This window comes from Thunnus thynnus, chromosome 13 (assembly GCF_963924715.1).
Source record: "Thunnus thynnus chromosome 13, fThuThy2.1, whole genome shotgun sequence".
NCBI classification, from domain to species: Eukaryota; Metazoa; Chordata; class Actinopteri; order Scombriformes; family Scombridae; genus Thunnus; species Thunnus thynnus.
This window is the reverse complement of record NC_089529.1, coordinates 10,798,922-10,815,689: the sequence shown is the minus strand read 5'-3', so window position 1 is coordinate 10,815,689 and position 16,768 is coordinate 10,798,922. Positions and strand designations below refer to the sequence as shown.

At 40.8% G+C, this 16,768-nt stretch overlaps 1 protein-coding gene across 1 annotated transcript in view; it reads right to left on the bottom strand.

The window, feature by feature from the left end:
- Nucleotides 1-16,768, bottom strand: part of LOC137195449 (neuronal tyrosine-phosphorylated phosphoinositide-3-kinase adapter 1) — a 30,951-nt gene that overhangs the window by 6,952 nt on the left and 7,231 nt on the right. The window contains exon 2 of the mRNA XM_067607829.1: nt 6,938-7,185. Coding sequence (XP_067463930.1) covers nt 6,938-7,125 — 188 coding nt within the window. The 5' untranslated portion in view covers nt 7,126-7,185. The remainder of the gene's footprint in view (nt 1-6,937; nt 7,186-16,768) is intronic.

Below are 16,768 nucleotides of genomic sequence, written 5' to 3'. Positions count from 1 at the left end.
AACGTGTCTATGCTCAAAACTCTATAGTCTTGTTTGCAGTTTACAAATCTGTCCATCTCAGCCAACATAACTTGTAAAACATGTTGAAGAGCAAGTTTTGGAAGAAGTTAATTATAAGTACACCCCAGTGAACCAAAAGAAAAGTGTGCTGACAGATTGAAGTCAAGTACAGTTCAGGTGATAGTACAAGTGATTTAAGTTGCTGACATAAATCTGTGAGGTTTGAGGCTCGGCTGAGTTCACCAAAGGCTTACAAAATGGTTACTGATAACCCTCTCCTTGCTTCTCTGCTTTAGAGATAGTAGGTGCTGTGATGGTGTGGAGTCCTCTCCAGGGGGGTGTTATGCAGTTTCACCCCACAGCAACACAAGATAAGTCCCTTTAAGCCAACTTGGATCGAACAAGATTGCCTTACTCTTCACATACAACTGATTTATCATTAACAAGGCTACTGTGAAGTTTCTGAACTTACACGAAAAGTCAGAGGGGAGGGGAAAAAAAAGCTTTATCGTGTGTTTGGAAAATACCATTAGAAATAGTTTTAAAAAAAAAAAAGATCACAGAATTTACTGCAGCAGTGCAGGAAGGAATCCCAGATTCATCAGACTGATTCTTGTTCCAGGTTTGTGTTTATCACATCTCAGCAAATGCGCAGGGAGCACATCTGGATAACCACATCTGTGCCTACATGTTTGAGGGTGCAAGAAATTGTGTTTCTGAGTGTGTAATTAAATGGCTCAAATGCATGATTATTATGTGGCGACATATGACCATGGGTCACGCAGCACTCTCTTTTAGATCAGTTGCGATCCCTGTGAGGCAGTGAAGCACAGAGGAAGACAATTGGAGCTTACAATTTGCAGTCAACAGCGAGCGATCAACAGAAGCAGCAGCGCTGAGGCCGCTCATCCCGGAGAACACAGAGTCTCCTATTTTCTTTTCCTCATCACATCACTGTGTGTGAGTGCCTGAATATGTGTGTTTATGTGTGTGGTATAGCAACAGAGTGTGTTTGCATCTGTACGAGTATGTTTGTGCCCTTGAATGCCTGTGGAGATGTACTTGTGACTCCTCACAATCGACATAGATACTACAGGACCAAATTTAGCCCAGAACAGAGGCTGAACTGCTCCTCCAGGCGGCTTGAAGTGCTCTGTTTTTTTCTTTCTTCTTCTAAGGTCAGAAGAAGCTCTCAACATCTTGAAACTAAGACCAAAGATTCAGCTGTTCAAAAACTATCTGGACTTTCGCCTCTTTATTCTCTACTGTTACTTGTTGCTTTACATAATCTACCGTAAACTACAGCCAACAGCTTAGTTTAGCTTAGCATAAGACTGGAAACAGGGGGAAACAGCTAGCCAGGCTCAGTCTGAAGGTAACAAAATCTTCTTAGCAGCATCTCTAAAGTTCACTTATTGACACAACAACTAAAGGGTAAAAACAACACGTTGTGGTTTTATGGGGAATTATGTGCGGGACTGTTTTTCTTGGCCAGGAGGGGAGACTTCCTGGAATCGGCTGTACAGAGAGATATGAAAGTGATATCAAATAAGTGTTTTCCCAAAATGACTGAATATTCCTTTGATGCTTAATCCTGTATTTTCTACAGTAAGAAAAGTGTTTCTGGCTCTTGTTCACAAAATGAAAATCTGTACCAGAGAATGAGTTGAACCTTGTTAATCCAGGATGCATTGATTATTCAATAGTAGCTCTTGCTTATTGCTGGATCTGATTGCTGTCTCCACATGATCTGATGCACCCTTTTAATCATGAATGGAGCTTGATCAGTAACGATGAATTAATCATAAATATTTCAAGATTCCTCTCCTCCTGTCTTGCTCTGTCCAAAGTCTGAACCAGGTTTCTAGAAATATTTTCAATCGAATGTTACATTAAACTTTAGAACAAAAGAAATCTTTGTGCTGTAATGAAATATTCTGTCTTTGTCGTCTTCAAAATTACATGACTGCCAGCAGATGAAGGTTAGATATGTACTGTCAGAGAGAGAAATGTGCATTATTGTCCCCGCCAGTCAAAACAGTATGAGGTCACCCGCTGCTCCTCTGTGACCTCTTTAACGCCACCTATAGGTAGATTTATCTTTGGACAGATTCGTGAACACCATCTCCGCTTTTGCTGAAGAAATCCAGTTTAGATAATCCTGCCCCTAGCAGCTACCATCCTATTTCTAATTTACCTTTTTTGGGGCAAAGTTTAAGAGTGTGTTGTGTTTAAACGGCTGAATGAATCTATCTGTAAAAAAAAATATTATCTTTAAGAAAATCTGATCTGGTTTGAGGGCAAATAATAGCAGTAAATCATCTCTTGTTAAAGTTTCAGGTGGGTTAAGGTTGAGCCTTGACTTTGAGTGTGTAACTGTCCTCATTCTGTTGGACCTCACTGACATATTTGACACAATACATAATTGACTGCCTTAAGTTATGGGTTGTCTCTAGTGCAGGTTTAAACTGATGTGATTCTTCTTCTGTCACTGGAAGAAAATTACATAAAAAGTGAAAATGCCTGGTGGTTTGACTCATAGCAATAAAGAATAAAGAACAAGCTTTGTCTACTGATTCTTCTAATAGTATCATCATAGTATTATTTGCCAGCATGTGACTCACCGTTGTAGGTGGCCCTAAAGCGACAAAAGACAAAAATACGTTTTTCAGTATTCGATATGAATAACCAGTCAGATAATGTCTTCTTGAAGCTTTAATAACAAGACAATAGTTGCATTTGCCTGCCTGAAACTCAAGTTATTTTAGACACTGGCCTTAACTTTCACGCTTTAAACTTATGTAACAAGGACTGTTTTCTGTTTGTGCACTCACATTCAGCTGCAATACATTCTGTTCATAACTAAACTGGATGACCTCAAATCACTCAGGTTTTAAGGGTCTGAAAGTGCTTTGAAACATGTGATTAAGATGTCATGGTTTGGATAAAAAATATCTCTCCTCTCTGGGTTTGATGTATGCATGAAAGAGAGATAACAGGGATCAGGCCGGGTCAATGAGTTGAAACAAAGCTTTCATCTGAATTTGTATGTGATAATACAACAAAGTTTTTGTTCAGTGTCTCTAAAGGAAATGAAGATTAACAATTTTTTTTAAAAAAATCAATATTCATCAACCTTATCTATCTAACCAATTCAACATCGTCCCACATTCATACCCACAAAAGATGAGCTCAGCATGAATAATAGTCAAATTCAGACAGTGGAACCAGAGACAAATATGCAGAGGGAAAGAAACGTGCTCACAATCCTTTTGTCTTTCTATCTATCTATCTATAGATAGATGAAGACTGCACTTATATAGCACCTTTCTAGTCGTCCGACCACTCATAGCGCTTTTACACTACAAGCCATATTCACCCATTCACACAAACATTCATAGGCTGATGGCAGAGGCTGCCTGCAAGGTGCCAACCTGCTCATCAGTAGGATCTAATCACTCACACACACATTCACGCACCGATGGCACAGCCATTGGGAGCAATTTGGGGTTCAGTATCTCGCCCAAGGACATTTCAACATGTGGACTGGAGGAGCCGGGAATCGAACCACCAATCTTCTGATTAGTGGACGAAGTGGACTTAGTGGACTGAGCCACAGCTGCCAAAGTGTCAGAGATGAGGTAGTATGATTACTCATGATTGCAAGTTTGGTTTGCCTTAAGCCTTATTTAAGTTTATGTTTAAAGGTTGGGTAATTAGTGCTCTCTCTTAATTCAATAGGTAGACACTATTCCAAGTAGTGGGTGGCTCTGACTGAGAAGACCGTTTGCCCAAACCTGCTACATCTGTATTGTACACAGTCCTCTCTAGTAGTTGCCCTTGTTGCCCTGCTGCTACTATGCCTCTGGATTATAAACTGGCTCAGTGGGAGAGGTGCAAACCCATGAAAGACCTTAAAGATGAGGCAAGCATCTGCAAAATATTTAAAACTATCGAAATTAAATAAATTGTACTTTTGTACTATATAGCAATAGTGATAGCTATTGGCCTTTTGGTCAAGTGTCTCTAGTGTCTGTCTGTAAAGGGACTCAGTTGGTTTCAGAGTTGTCATGTTTGCTTGTGAGCAGCTTGTAAGACAGTATGCTATGTGGGAGAGAATCATTGCATGGATAAAGAGGTTGGCTGCCTCTGTTGCTAGGTATGGGTCTTATATGTCTAAAATTAGCCATCCTCTGAGATTTTACCCACTACTCATTAAATGACGTCTCCATACTGGAAAAATGCTATACTCCTGACGTAGAAGACTGGGGTTATGACTTTTGGCCCCATGACACAGTTAATGAAGATGACTGAAGTTGTCACCAAGCAAGAAGCTGAATTGTCTCTTGGCATTAAAAATATTTCTAATTTTCTTTATCCTTACAAATATTACAGAACTCAGAGATCACTTCAACCTTGTAAAGTCAACATCAACTTCCTAACGTTGAGCAAACTGCAAGTTAATAATACAAACCTGGCCTTGCACTTGCTCACATATGGAGAACCAAGGGAGACTTGCTAATGGTTATTAAACAGTTCATAAACCATTTATAAATTGCATCACGGAAATTCATGGCAAAGGTTTTGCAACAAGACCTCAGAGTCAGTGTATAAATGATAACGGAGTTGAAATGTAAATTGGTATCCAACTGGTGAATGCAGACTAAAAAAATATTCCCCTTTTACTTTCACACACAATGTTTCATTAAATGTATTTGTATATTTTTGCCATATATATTTGTGTGTTAACTTAATTTGTGAATGCCATTATTTATTTAAGATTTCATCTATTTATATTTAATTCTATTGGTTATAAATTGCAATTTACATATGTTTTATCAAAGAATGATTTATTCTTTTGTCTTTTATTCATCCATCTCAGTCCAATAGTCTAACTGAATATCAATTACTGACTTGCTTCATGGGGATTTTGCAAAGCTTTCTTTGTCCTCCATATATCAGGAAGTGCCAGGCTACACCCATGCCAGCCCATTCACACCGGTCTCATAATTCTGTGCAAGAATTAATAAAACCTCAGCTGGCAGCAAGGTTTTCTTCCACCAGTCACCACTACTGGGAATAGTCTGTCTGCCATAAGAAACTGTCTCTATTTTTAAAACTCATATTGAAACTCACCTATTTACCATTCTGTATCTCCACAGCCGTCTGTGCTTTATAAATGTGATTTCTCTCCTGAGGGCCTGGAGATCTCAAACTGTCTACCTGTGCCCTTCACATCGCTTCCTTTGTCTCTCCACCCCACCCCCACCTGCCTCCCTCGCTCCCACTGGCCCTGCAGCCGTCACCGGTCCTTCCTCGAGTCCATTTGGTTTCCATCCCTTCGTCCCAGTGCGGTTTCATCCCTGACCCTGCCCTGTTCATAATCATCACTGGTCATGTCCTGCTTCTCACCTCTGCTGCTCTGGCCCTGCCTGGCTCTGCTTTCATCGCTCATCATGTCCCGTTGTCCCACTCGCTGCCCTACACCTCCACTGGCTTGATGCTGCCATGACGTTGATCTCTGCTGCCAACACGAGTGCCTCAAATTACCGCTGTGAGTCAGGAAGCACTGGATGACACTTGGAGACAAACTGAATTGTTGTCTTTGATGTTCTCCCCGTCCTCTGCGGCACAAATAGCCCCTCACACAGCGTGGAATGTGGTGGATTATAGGTGACTCACATTTGAACAGGAACATCTCTCCTCTGTCCCCGAAACACGGGCTCAAAAACACAAGATCACTCACTCACAGGCGTGCACGCACTTTTCAAGACAACAACTGTCACAACTGTGATTCAGAGTGTGATGATGTTATGTTGTTGTCAACTGTTTTGCCCACTTTTGTAGTGTGATTGAAGTGGTTCTTTTGTAATTTGATTAGTTGCTTTGATGCTTGGACGTGTGTGTAAAATGCAGTTTAAACAAATTTGATTTTACTTGTCTCTAAAATCACATACAAACTGCAATTACATCCGCTTGGTTAAATAGAAGAAGATAGTAGTGGTAGTAGTAGTTGTTGTAGTAGTAGTATTAGTACTATTAGTATTATCTCTATTATTATTAGTTTTTACAGTCTGTGCAGTGATTTATTATTATCACTTTTCACTTCCGCTGGAAGACGTCCAAAGAGAGGAGCTGGGCCTGATAAATCAGCAACTGTGTTGCTATAGTGGAGAAATTAGAGCCCTAAACACACCCACTGCACCTAATTTTACATCAACTCTTCAATCCTACTGAAAATGTGCTGGTAGGATGAGCTTTGAGGCCGTCACTTAATAGCATCACAGTTGCTACATATTTCAAGTCATAACAGGTAAGGTTTTCTAGTGTTCAATTCACTCAACTAACACACAATTAGGGATCCTATTCAACAGTTATCACCAGTACAACAGGCAAACGTTCCCTTTTTAAATTCCTCTCTCATCATTGGAAAATTGGATTTAAAAAAAAAAAAAAAAAAAAGTTAAAGGAGTGAATGGCCCACATACAGTAGTTGCTCCGTGAACGACTGCATTTATATGATGTTCTGCTGTGACTTATAATGCATGGTCTCATTAAAGCTTAAAGGTTAGAACCTAAGATGAAAGTATGTAAAGCCAAAATAATCACATACTGTATGTACTGAGACAAATGAGGCAACAACTGTATTTAATTTTCTTTTTTATAGGTTTTCGTCCCCTTTTACCCTCTGACATTTTGGCTGATATTACAGTCGTTTATCTCATCTGCAGAACATATTAACTTCATTATGAAGCGCTGATATGCAAATTTGTCCAAGACTTTTCAGGCTAACCCGCCTGACTTCATGAACTGCGCTTGGAATTGAGATTTGGAAATTAAACTCATTCACGCTGGCTAAGAGGTTTATATCCCCGCTGAACTGAACCCTAATGTAATCCCATATATGCAGAGCTCGTGTGAGAGCTGATCCTCTCACCTCTTTTTACTTCCCTCTTGGTCCCTCTGCCTCCAGTCCAAACGGCTCTTACGATACAGCAGGTTCATGTCGCTGCGGGGTCGCTCCTCCTCGCAGCCTATCACAGCGCAGTGCAGCCGCTTGCTTCGCCTCTCTATGTCACGCAGGAAATGCTCGACTGCCACATCCTGGGCAGAGCCAGAGCTCATGGTATAGAAGAAGACTCAGGAGAAGGCGACGTATGTTACAGGCAGCCTCCTCCAACTCACCTAAACAAGAAGAAACAAGGGAAATATTTGAGCCCATCAATCATTAAAAAACATGTTCAACAGCTTTCCAGCCTACTTGCAAGCTGACAAGATTGACAGTGATTACTTTGTGAAGAGGCAATACACTTAGAAACCTAAATAATCAAACCTAAATTACTAGCAGGACTTCAGGAGAGTCAAAGCTTATCACGTTCAGTGTGTCAAAGCGGACAATCCTGCCCATTACTCCAACTGGCAGCCTTCAAAGCAGAGACACAGTGATGCATGATGATGGAGGTTGCAGTTTTGTTTACCTCAACCTCTAGTGTATCACATGCAAAAACTATTTATACTTTCATTATCCAGTTATGAATATTTGAGTAAGCATGGTAACTCAGCTGCAGAGCATCTCTGGCTGCAGGCCCTGGGATGGCCTAGCTAAGCCTGTCTGCTAGCCAGACGGTAATGTGGTTTGTCATATGTAGCGCATGCACAGCTTCCTACTCACGCTCACCCCATGAGAAGTCAGGCTTGTTGTGGGGCAGATATCTGAGGGCCCAACAGTGTTTTCATGCTGGTGAATGGGAGTGTGCAACGCAATTGGCTAAGAAAAGCACAGCTGTCAGCTGATGCATGTTTCCAGTGTTTTTCCATCATAAATGGAAACAGAGCGTTTGAGGGTTTTTCGGTGCAGGACACTAGAGCATTATCATCTGTGCTTCTGGCATCTGGAACTGTAGCATCAGTTTGTTTTGTGTTGAACAGCATTGTTGGTGAACAAAACTGAATAAATCACTTCATATGAGATGCATTACCTATTAAATGAACTAAGCCTTATATATGGTGTTTGCAACATTGTTGGTTAGTAATTTTCATGGCCAAAACTGACAGAGAAAAAGACACCAAAAGTGAAATATAAAACAAATTATGTTCTCTAGTTGATACTGTTTAAAGTCACTATTGTGCATTCACAGCATGTTACAATGAAATTGCATGCAAATCCAATTTAATGAGCTCTGAATTATGCTTTTATATTCCCTGACTAAGGATGCGAGCAGCATGAAAAGGGCATAAAAAATACATGATATTTACATTTTCCAGCAACATAATTGCTCCTCTAATTCTGTACATATTCAGGGACATTTAAACCACATTTACCAGCCACTGCACATTATTTTTACTGTTGGAACAATATTTCAACCATGTCTCACTGTAAAGAAAATCCACAGTGCGAGCATCAGGCGGTGTTACCTGGGCCAGGCAGCATGTTGAGCTGTGTAGCCGCGTGTGATCCTTTTGTCACGGCCCAGTGTGTCATCTAGTGTGTCAGCGTGGCTACTGCTATTCTTGTACCCCACAGCCCTGACCACAACCTCGACCGCTGCTTCTGCCATGCTTGCTGACTCATTGTTAATTAGGTTAGGGAGTTGCGACTGTAGGTTGGACTTTTGTTAACGGGAGCTTTGATTTGGGTTTCTAGGATCTGGCAGCTGAGCAGGCACCCCTGCAATTGCCGCATTACATGTTGTGGGTTGGTGTGCAATTAGCAAAGCTAAAAGAACCAGGAGACCTTCATCATACATCTACAGACACGTTTTTCTAATCAAACGGAGCCGCGAATATCATTTTTACAGACACGTACAGTACAACTCACATATGATGGCTGTGATTATTCCCTATAGTGACTTTGAATCCTGAATAAATTCAGAGCATTTAGCAAGTTGTTTCAGGAGCATCTGTAGGGTCAGGAATCGCTTGAATTCCTCTCATTAGAACCAGAAGGCAGATGGAGCCATGATTCATATAAGTGGATCTGCATGCAACGCTGCAGACTACTCATTCATGCACGTAAGCAAACAGATCACACACATACTCAAATCCCCCTATACTTGCTAAACACACACATACACACAAGCTGCGAATCAGTAAATGCAAATGCTAAGCAGCTGATTTGAATGTGAGTGACTGATGAGAGGGAATTTATAGAACGAAATAAAGCTCAATACAAAGAAAGAGCAAAGTTATGATGGAAATATGATGAAACACTTTTCATCTTTCACTGCCACTTAATTTAACACTTCTGTAACACTTTGTGCTGCAGCCCTCTGCCCTCCAGTCTCAACCTCAGCAAGTGGTCCTGTAGTGTTGCTGCACCTTGCTGCGAGTGAGGCACTAGCGCTGCAGAGTGGAGGGACACATCACAGTACTGGCCTGGCCTTGGCGTAGAAGCAATATTTCTATGAAATATATACAAAATACACATTTAATTACATTGGGGTATACTATGCCCTTTGTGTTTTGCAGACATCCACAAAACCTAATGTGATTTGAAACAAGCTATTCTTACAAACGCCAACCTGCCTCCTTTTTTGATTAGAAGAAATAGCATCCATAAGATATTTAAGGCTGCTTAAACAGACTGAAAGGGCAGATAGTACAGAACATTGTGTTCATAAAAGACATCTTCTACCTTCTGCTGCACACCCAGTCCTCAGACTGGCATTCTCTTGCACTAATAGGATGTTCAGGTTTGCATTCATTCAAACCTCAATTAAATAGAACATTTTGTAACTTTGTATGTGATGGTAAATAAGGTGGGTAGGAAAAAAGACAGTTGGGTTTTCTAAGTCTGCAGATATTTACGGGTCACTTTATCGATGATGTAGCTTCTGTATTTTGAAAAAACAAGATACTGTTCATAGACTTCAGTTTATTCTGTGTCTCCCTAATACCACAGATATTTTTTTGCCCACCGCTGCACGGTGTCATAACTTGACCCCACAGCCACTCTGTAAACCACAGTCACCGCGCTCGAGCCAGACTGCGCTGCAGCTCAGCCTGGAGGAACGAACAGGGGGAGGATGAGAGAGGCAGAGAGGAAGCCGTGAAAGAGGGATGGACCGAAAACGTTCACGAGAAGAATGAGCAGCTTGAGACGCACAGCCAGAGAGGAGGAGAGGATTGAGGCAGCGGGAAAGAGACGGGAGGGGGCACGGTGAAAAATGGGGGGAAAGCCAATAAATAGAGAGCCACTGAGGGATCAACCAGGCTGGAGATAAATACGATTAGGCGAAAAACGTACTGGAGACAGACTGATGGATGGAATATTGAGACAGGGAATATGAGAGTGGAGGAATAAGCAAATGGAGGCAAGTGAGAGGAAGAGAGGATAGAAAAACAGTGAAAGGCAGCTAGACTACAAGAATGGGGGAGGGAGGTGAAATCAAGCCTCTCACACTAGTCGCTGTGTGTGGTCTCCTAGCAACACTGTCAGCCATGCATCTTTTCCTTAGCCACTGAATATGCACAAAGCAGGACGTCGGCCTCGTCATACGTGATGATCCCTGGGTTAAACTTCACTGATGCTTCTTTTGTACCTGATCCTCCTGCAATAAGGTATCCATGTATTTTACATGGAGATAGCATCTGTAACCAATAGCAACCATACAACCTTGCTGCCAACATGACATGACGTACTCAGCCACACTGCACATTCTCTAAAGGTTACTTATCTGTAAGAAATCTATCCAAAACAGGTGATCTGACATTTTTAATAACTGCTTACTCATGAGATTCAGGTGTAAATGTTTGCATCAGAGTAACATTTTATCACCTGTCACAGTGAATTGAAGTGAAATGAGACATATAAAGGTCAAATATTATGCAAAATGCACATTTTCATGTCTTTTCAACATTAACATTCTCTCTTTTTCTCCTGCTCCATCTTTCATTAAAAGTGTGCTCAAACACAATTTAAATTTGGCTCCCTTTGTGACGTCACAAAGTGAAGACCTGCTGGATTCACTATATTTTTGATAGAAATGTCCCACAACAACTGGAAAACTGTTGTGTGTGTGTGTGTGTGTGTGATGGATCGATGCCGGCTGTCCATGACCCAACCTCAAACTTGGAAGCTGTCATGTTTTGCCATGTTTTTATGCTGTTTGACCATTTATTTAGCAGGTTAGCCTGTTGAACTTGGTGTTAGCATGTTGCCTGGCTAATATGGCTAGCAATGTTGGATGATAGACAGTCAAGAGAAACTGTGTGAACGTTAAGCCTCATTTGAAGCCAACTAAATAATGACAGTAGTAGGTTGGATAGTGGTAACTGTTGTTTCATGTTTTTTGTGGAATTTTGAACTTCAGCGCTAGCTCAGCTAGCTTTTTTGTTACACGTTAGTCCGCTCTGCTCCATGATCCTCGCCGTTATGTGTGTGTTGCTACTGTAACGTTATGTGAATGTAGTTGATAGACATGCCATGAACACTACGATACATGTGAAAAAAATGGTCAAACTGCAGGAATTCCTTTGCTTGGCAACATTGTGCAACTTTGATTAGCACCCAGCTGCTAACTTGCTCAGACCATGAAGCTGTAGTGGCCCCCTACAGTGTGTAAAGTCAAGCTGAGACTAATACATCCATCCTGGTCCACACATGCGCTTAGAGTTACTGTAATACTAGTATTAGTGACGCTACTGCAGCTCCGTTGCAGCTCCATTGCAGTTCCAGTATGAATACGAATACTTTCCACAGCCCTTGGTGTCTCCTGTTGCGGCCGTATAATTTCGCATTGTGTCACCACAGGAAAGTCACACCCAGTTCCAGAGTGGGGCGCAGGGAGCAGTGGCTCATTTGCATAGACACAGAAACAGCCCATGGAGAACAGGACTGAAACAGAGGGGTATAGAGGAATGCTAGAATGCATAATCTCAGTGGTATTTTCAGCAAAAAACTTCAAAGACATGTTTTGGGGACCTCAGAGACCTATATTAACTTGTTGAAAAGGAATATAATATGTGACCTTTAATAACTTGAGCTCGGAAAATCTCCGTAACAGCTGACAATAATGAGACTGGAATAGTTAAACAGGAGCCCCATGAGATCACACCTATACCAACAAGACAGGTTCCTCTCAAGAAACTGGTTGTAATCACTCATCTACTCACAGATGTTCACGTGTTCCTTGCCAAGCGCTGACTTCCATATGTGCTCAATGGTCTGAACAAAATTCAGACAATCAATGAGCTCATGATTCTTACTTCTGCCAGCTGTCGGTACAAGATCAAAGGTAGCTTGTACGAAATGAACCACAACCACCACAAGATATCTGATGTTGTCTGAGTAAATTGTTGACTAAAGGCAAAACAAACTGTGGTTTTTACGTTCTGATTGTGAAAAGACATACAAATGTATCAGCATCTGAGATTTGACTTCATCTGCCAGAAAAAGCAAAACAACAACCCTGCTAATTGGGTTCAGTCTACTTTTTGAAGCCTGGGTGGCCTATGTTGCTGTAGTATAGTTATTTCTCTGTTGCTGCATTTAAGCAAGTCAGTCACCATTAAGAACAAAAAGTCCCCAGCCACTTGTTCATCGTATTTAATTTCCTTCATCAAACAAACCTCAAGAGCAGAGGCTTGTGTGACGTGACAAGATGTGTAATTTCATCGCAATTAAACACTCAGTAAAGCGAAACCAGCTTTCAGATGATACATGCTGGCCAGTGCTGAGAGCTTGAGGACTTAGGTTACAGAAAACCTTTACATTATTTTGCAAGGTTACAACTGGTTGAAATCTACTTTTTGACATCAAAATGCACAACTAATTTGTTGTCAAAATCTTAAAGGCACTACTTGGGTAATAACTGTGATCATACTGTAGGTATTGATAGCATGGTCGTGCAACTGATGCCTGTCATTTGATATCATTAATAACTGGGTATAATATTACTATAAAACTAATTGCATGACTGAATTACATCTTTAAAGCAACAGTTTGACATTTTGGGAAATACACTTTCTTGCTGAGAGTTAGATGAGATGACTAGACTTTGGTTTTTGCACAGATTAGAGATATAATGTGTCTATAGTGAGCTTTACATGTGCTCGTTTGAGGATTTTGTTACCTTTGGACGGTCAGGTTAGCTGTTTCCCTGCTAAGGTAGGCTAAGAGCTACTGGTAGTAGCTTCATATTTACTGTACAGACATAAGAGTGGTTTTGATCTTCTCATCTAACTCTCAGCAAGAAAAAGAATAAGTACATTTCCCAAAATGTCAAACTATTATTTTAAACATTTTATTGAATTATGTAATTTAAGTATTTCAACTGAGCACAATCAAAATCCAAAAAGAGAAAGACTGGTGACAAAGTGACAAATACTAGCTCATTTTTCAAAAGTTAACTTTGTGCTGACAAAGTACAAACATGCTTGCAAAATATTAATGGCCAGATTTCTCACACTTTCTGTTCACAGGAGCTCAACTTGCAATGAGAGATGCAGCCCTAAACATTTGGTCAGTGAGATAAATTATGCTGTATTACACCCATTAAACATTTACCAGAACTTTTTTGATGCGGACCGGATATTTACCCTGACACACTCAAACCTTTCATAAAATCATAGTGTCATCATAGTGTGCAGCTCGCCTGTTGCAAGTGATGGTGGGGTATCACGATTCACATACAAACTGATCTATAACACTTTAAGGACACATAAGTTGCTCCCGTTCATTGTTTAAATTGTCACTTTTCGGAGCTCTGTAAACAGAACCACGTTCCTGCACATGTGCAGTGGCATTTGCCATACAAGGAACTGTTCTCCTGAGACTGAAAATGTTATTAGTCCTTGGAGCTGTTTCTAAACAAAGTACAGTAGCTATTTCCTTCGGGGTGAAAGAGCGTGTTACCCGGTGCAGCAGTGTAGCTCACCAACATGTTTTTAATAGATTTTTGGACAACAATGGAGGTCTACAGCACAGAGGAATACGATATATCAGGCTTTGGATACACACACAATACTTGTAAGTAGGATGAGTTCATTGTTGGTTTGGCTCTGCACATGAGATTTGTTGACAATAAGAAAAATATAGAAAATCTCCAGCCTTAACCTTTTTTTGCAAGGCTGACTTACAGGCCAGAAAACCTTTCAAGAAACACATATTGCTTTGTGGGCTTTTACAAACTGGATCACTCTACCCTTCCCTAACAACAACAGTCACCTGAGATAAAACCTGCCTCTGCTTGAGCCCATCTGATTCCTCTCACATTGTGATGTTCTCGACAATCCAAGTGGACAGACAGTTGCTACTGGTAGTTTGACCTGCCTTCTGTTTGTAATTGTTACTACTGGAGTCCACATTTTCCATTTGGTGTATTTATCTTTTCCGAGTTTTGTTTTTGTCACCATCGCCAGCTCTAGGCTGCTCCTCTAATCTCCACAGGCACCAGATCTGCTAAAAATTATTGTTATGCTAGATATTCTGATCTACTAACCAGACTCAAAGGCACTGTAGGAATTTAAAATATGGGGGGAAAAAAACCTGGGATTTTTTTTTCTGCACATTGAGCCTAATTAATATGTATTTTGAAGTGTGTCTGTGGTAAGGAGATTATTCAAATAAATCCCTCATTGTGCATTACTAAACCAGAAGTCACCATTTTCACCTTTGGGTTATACAGGGCTCTTTGCTGTTAAAGCATGCCTGAACTTCTCTTCGTGTACCGCTGTTGTGTGCTGAATGCTCTACAATATTGCATTGTGCAGTGAAATGCCTGTGGCTGATGAGAATGGACAGGAGGAGGAGGATGAGGAGGAGGAAGATGTAGAGGCTGATGTATCACTCCGGGCCAGGGATGGAAGGCACATGAGAGGCGTAGAGGAATTTTGCTGGATTTTTCTCTTGACCTCTTTCTGGTGTTTTGGGCATGAAATAAAAAGACAAACCTCAGTGTTTTATATATATTGTCACATTGAATAAATCAAAATAATGATGGCATTCTGTGTCGTGTTTTTAACAAAATAACACAAAAAAAGACAATAAACCAACTAAAAAAGCTGAAGCCAAAAACCCCAATACACACACACATAAATATAAGATGCACAAGACACATCGCACACTTTGGATTCTCCTCCTCAGCGTTGTACAAACTGAGTGACCACTAAATCTTTCATGGACTGCAACCAAAAATATCCTACAAAAAAGCTTTCCCTGTTTCCCCCCTTTCTCTGTGCTACCACAACACAGACTTGAGCCACAACAAACCTGCTCGATGTTTGTTTTAACTGTACACATATTCTGCCAACAAATGAATTTATTGGGTAGTTTTAAGTAACATCTGAACAAAATAAGGATTATGAATAGTTCAAATTGCAGCATAAAGAGATGCAGTTACAGGGTGTAAGCTACAACCACAGTAAATCAAAAAATATGAAATAACACAGTGCTTGTCAGTCTCTTTCTGGTAAAAAAAAAAAAAAAAAAAAAAAAAAAGAGACGGCCGATAAATGACCTCCCAATCCACCCACCACTCTGCTTCCCCATTTCCCACCTTAGCTTGCCCTTGCCTTCATCATCTTCTGCTGGAATCTGCAGTAACCAAGGTGACCCACTGCACTTAGCATACATGAACACTTACTGGCTTACGAGCCCTTACACCACACTGGATTCATTCAGTCTATCTTGTTTACTGTTTCAATCGCACAAGTTATGTGGTTCAAAATGCTGTTGGAAACACCACATCATGTCACAGAAAAAAAAAAACACACAACCTGTGAAAGACAGGTCGAAAGAGACAAGGGGGAAGGAACGAAGACTGAACAACATCAGAAGAAAGCCACATGTTTGGAGGCTCAGAATGTGTGTAGCATGAGCGTTGTCACTGGATGTGATATGACGAAAGAGCACAGAATCGCTGCGTTGAGATTTTTTTGCAGGGTTCCCTCAAGATACTCTGCCTTTCAGAAACAATATTCAGCACTGCAAGAAAACTCTCTGAGTTTGTCCATCACATCACAAAAAAAAATACATCATATACGAAAAGAAATTCTCTTATTTTCTGTGTGGTCTATTTGGTTGCTGAAACCCAGACTATGAGGTAGAGCTGCATGGAGAAGAGTGAGAATTGAAAAACCCCTCCATGCTCACGCTTGTGCACGAGGGGAAGAGCTCCACTCTGCAGCTGCACACGCTTCACTGAGCCAGCATCCCTCTCTAACCAAGATCTGACTTACTGTATTTTAGATGTGGATTACCCAGCAATATTGCCTGCATGCCTCCCTGTTTGTTTGTTCAATCTCTTTATTATATTTCGGATATAACTGATGATACTACGATGCGCTGATAAGTAGGGTTGCACATTTAACACTTAATCTTTTCATAGCACGTGATGTTCTCACCTCTTATGGAAGTAGCAAATTCCTTGTATATTCTGACCACAGTAAACAAACGCTGTGGACTGTGTGGACAATCTCTCAAACCAAGTCCCTCCTGGTTGAACCGAAGTTGAACCTGTTTTACATTATCCAGAGCGTAATAATTCGTTTACTTGGTCCACCTATAAAAAGCTAAAAACATCGTAGCCTGCAGTACTTTAGGCTGTCCCTGCCCCAACATGACAAACCTCATAAACTATTCAGCAACAATTAAGCGAAGCCCAATAGCCCAAAGCAAAACAGGGATCAGCTGAACATCACTGTAAATTAGACATATGATTTGCCTCACAGCAGCCTGCAGTGGGTCTGACTCACAACTTTCCTGAGCTATTACACATAAACTGCTTTGAATTGCCTTAGAAAACCTCAGCTTTATCAATTTAGCTGG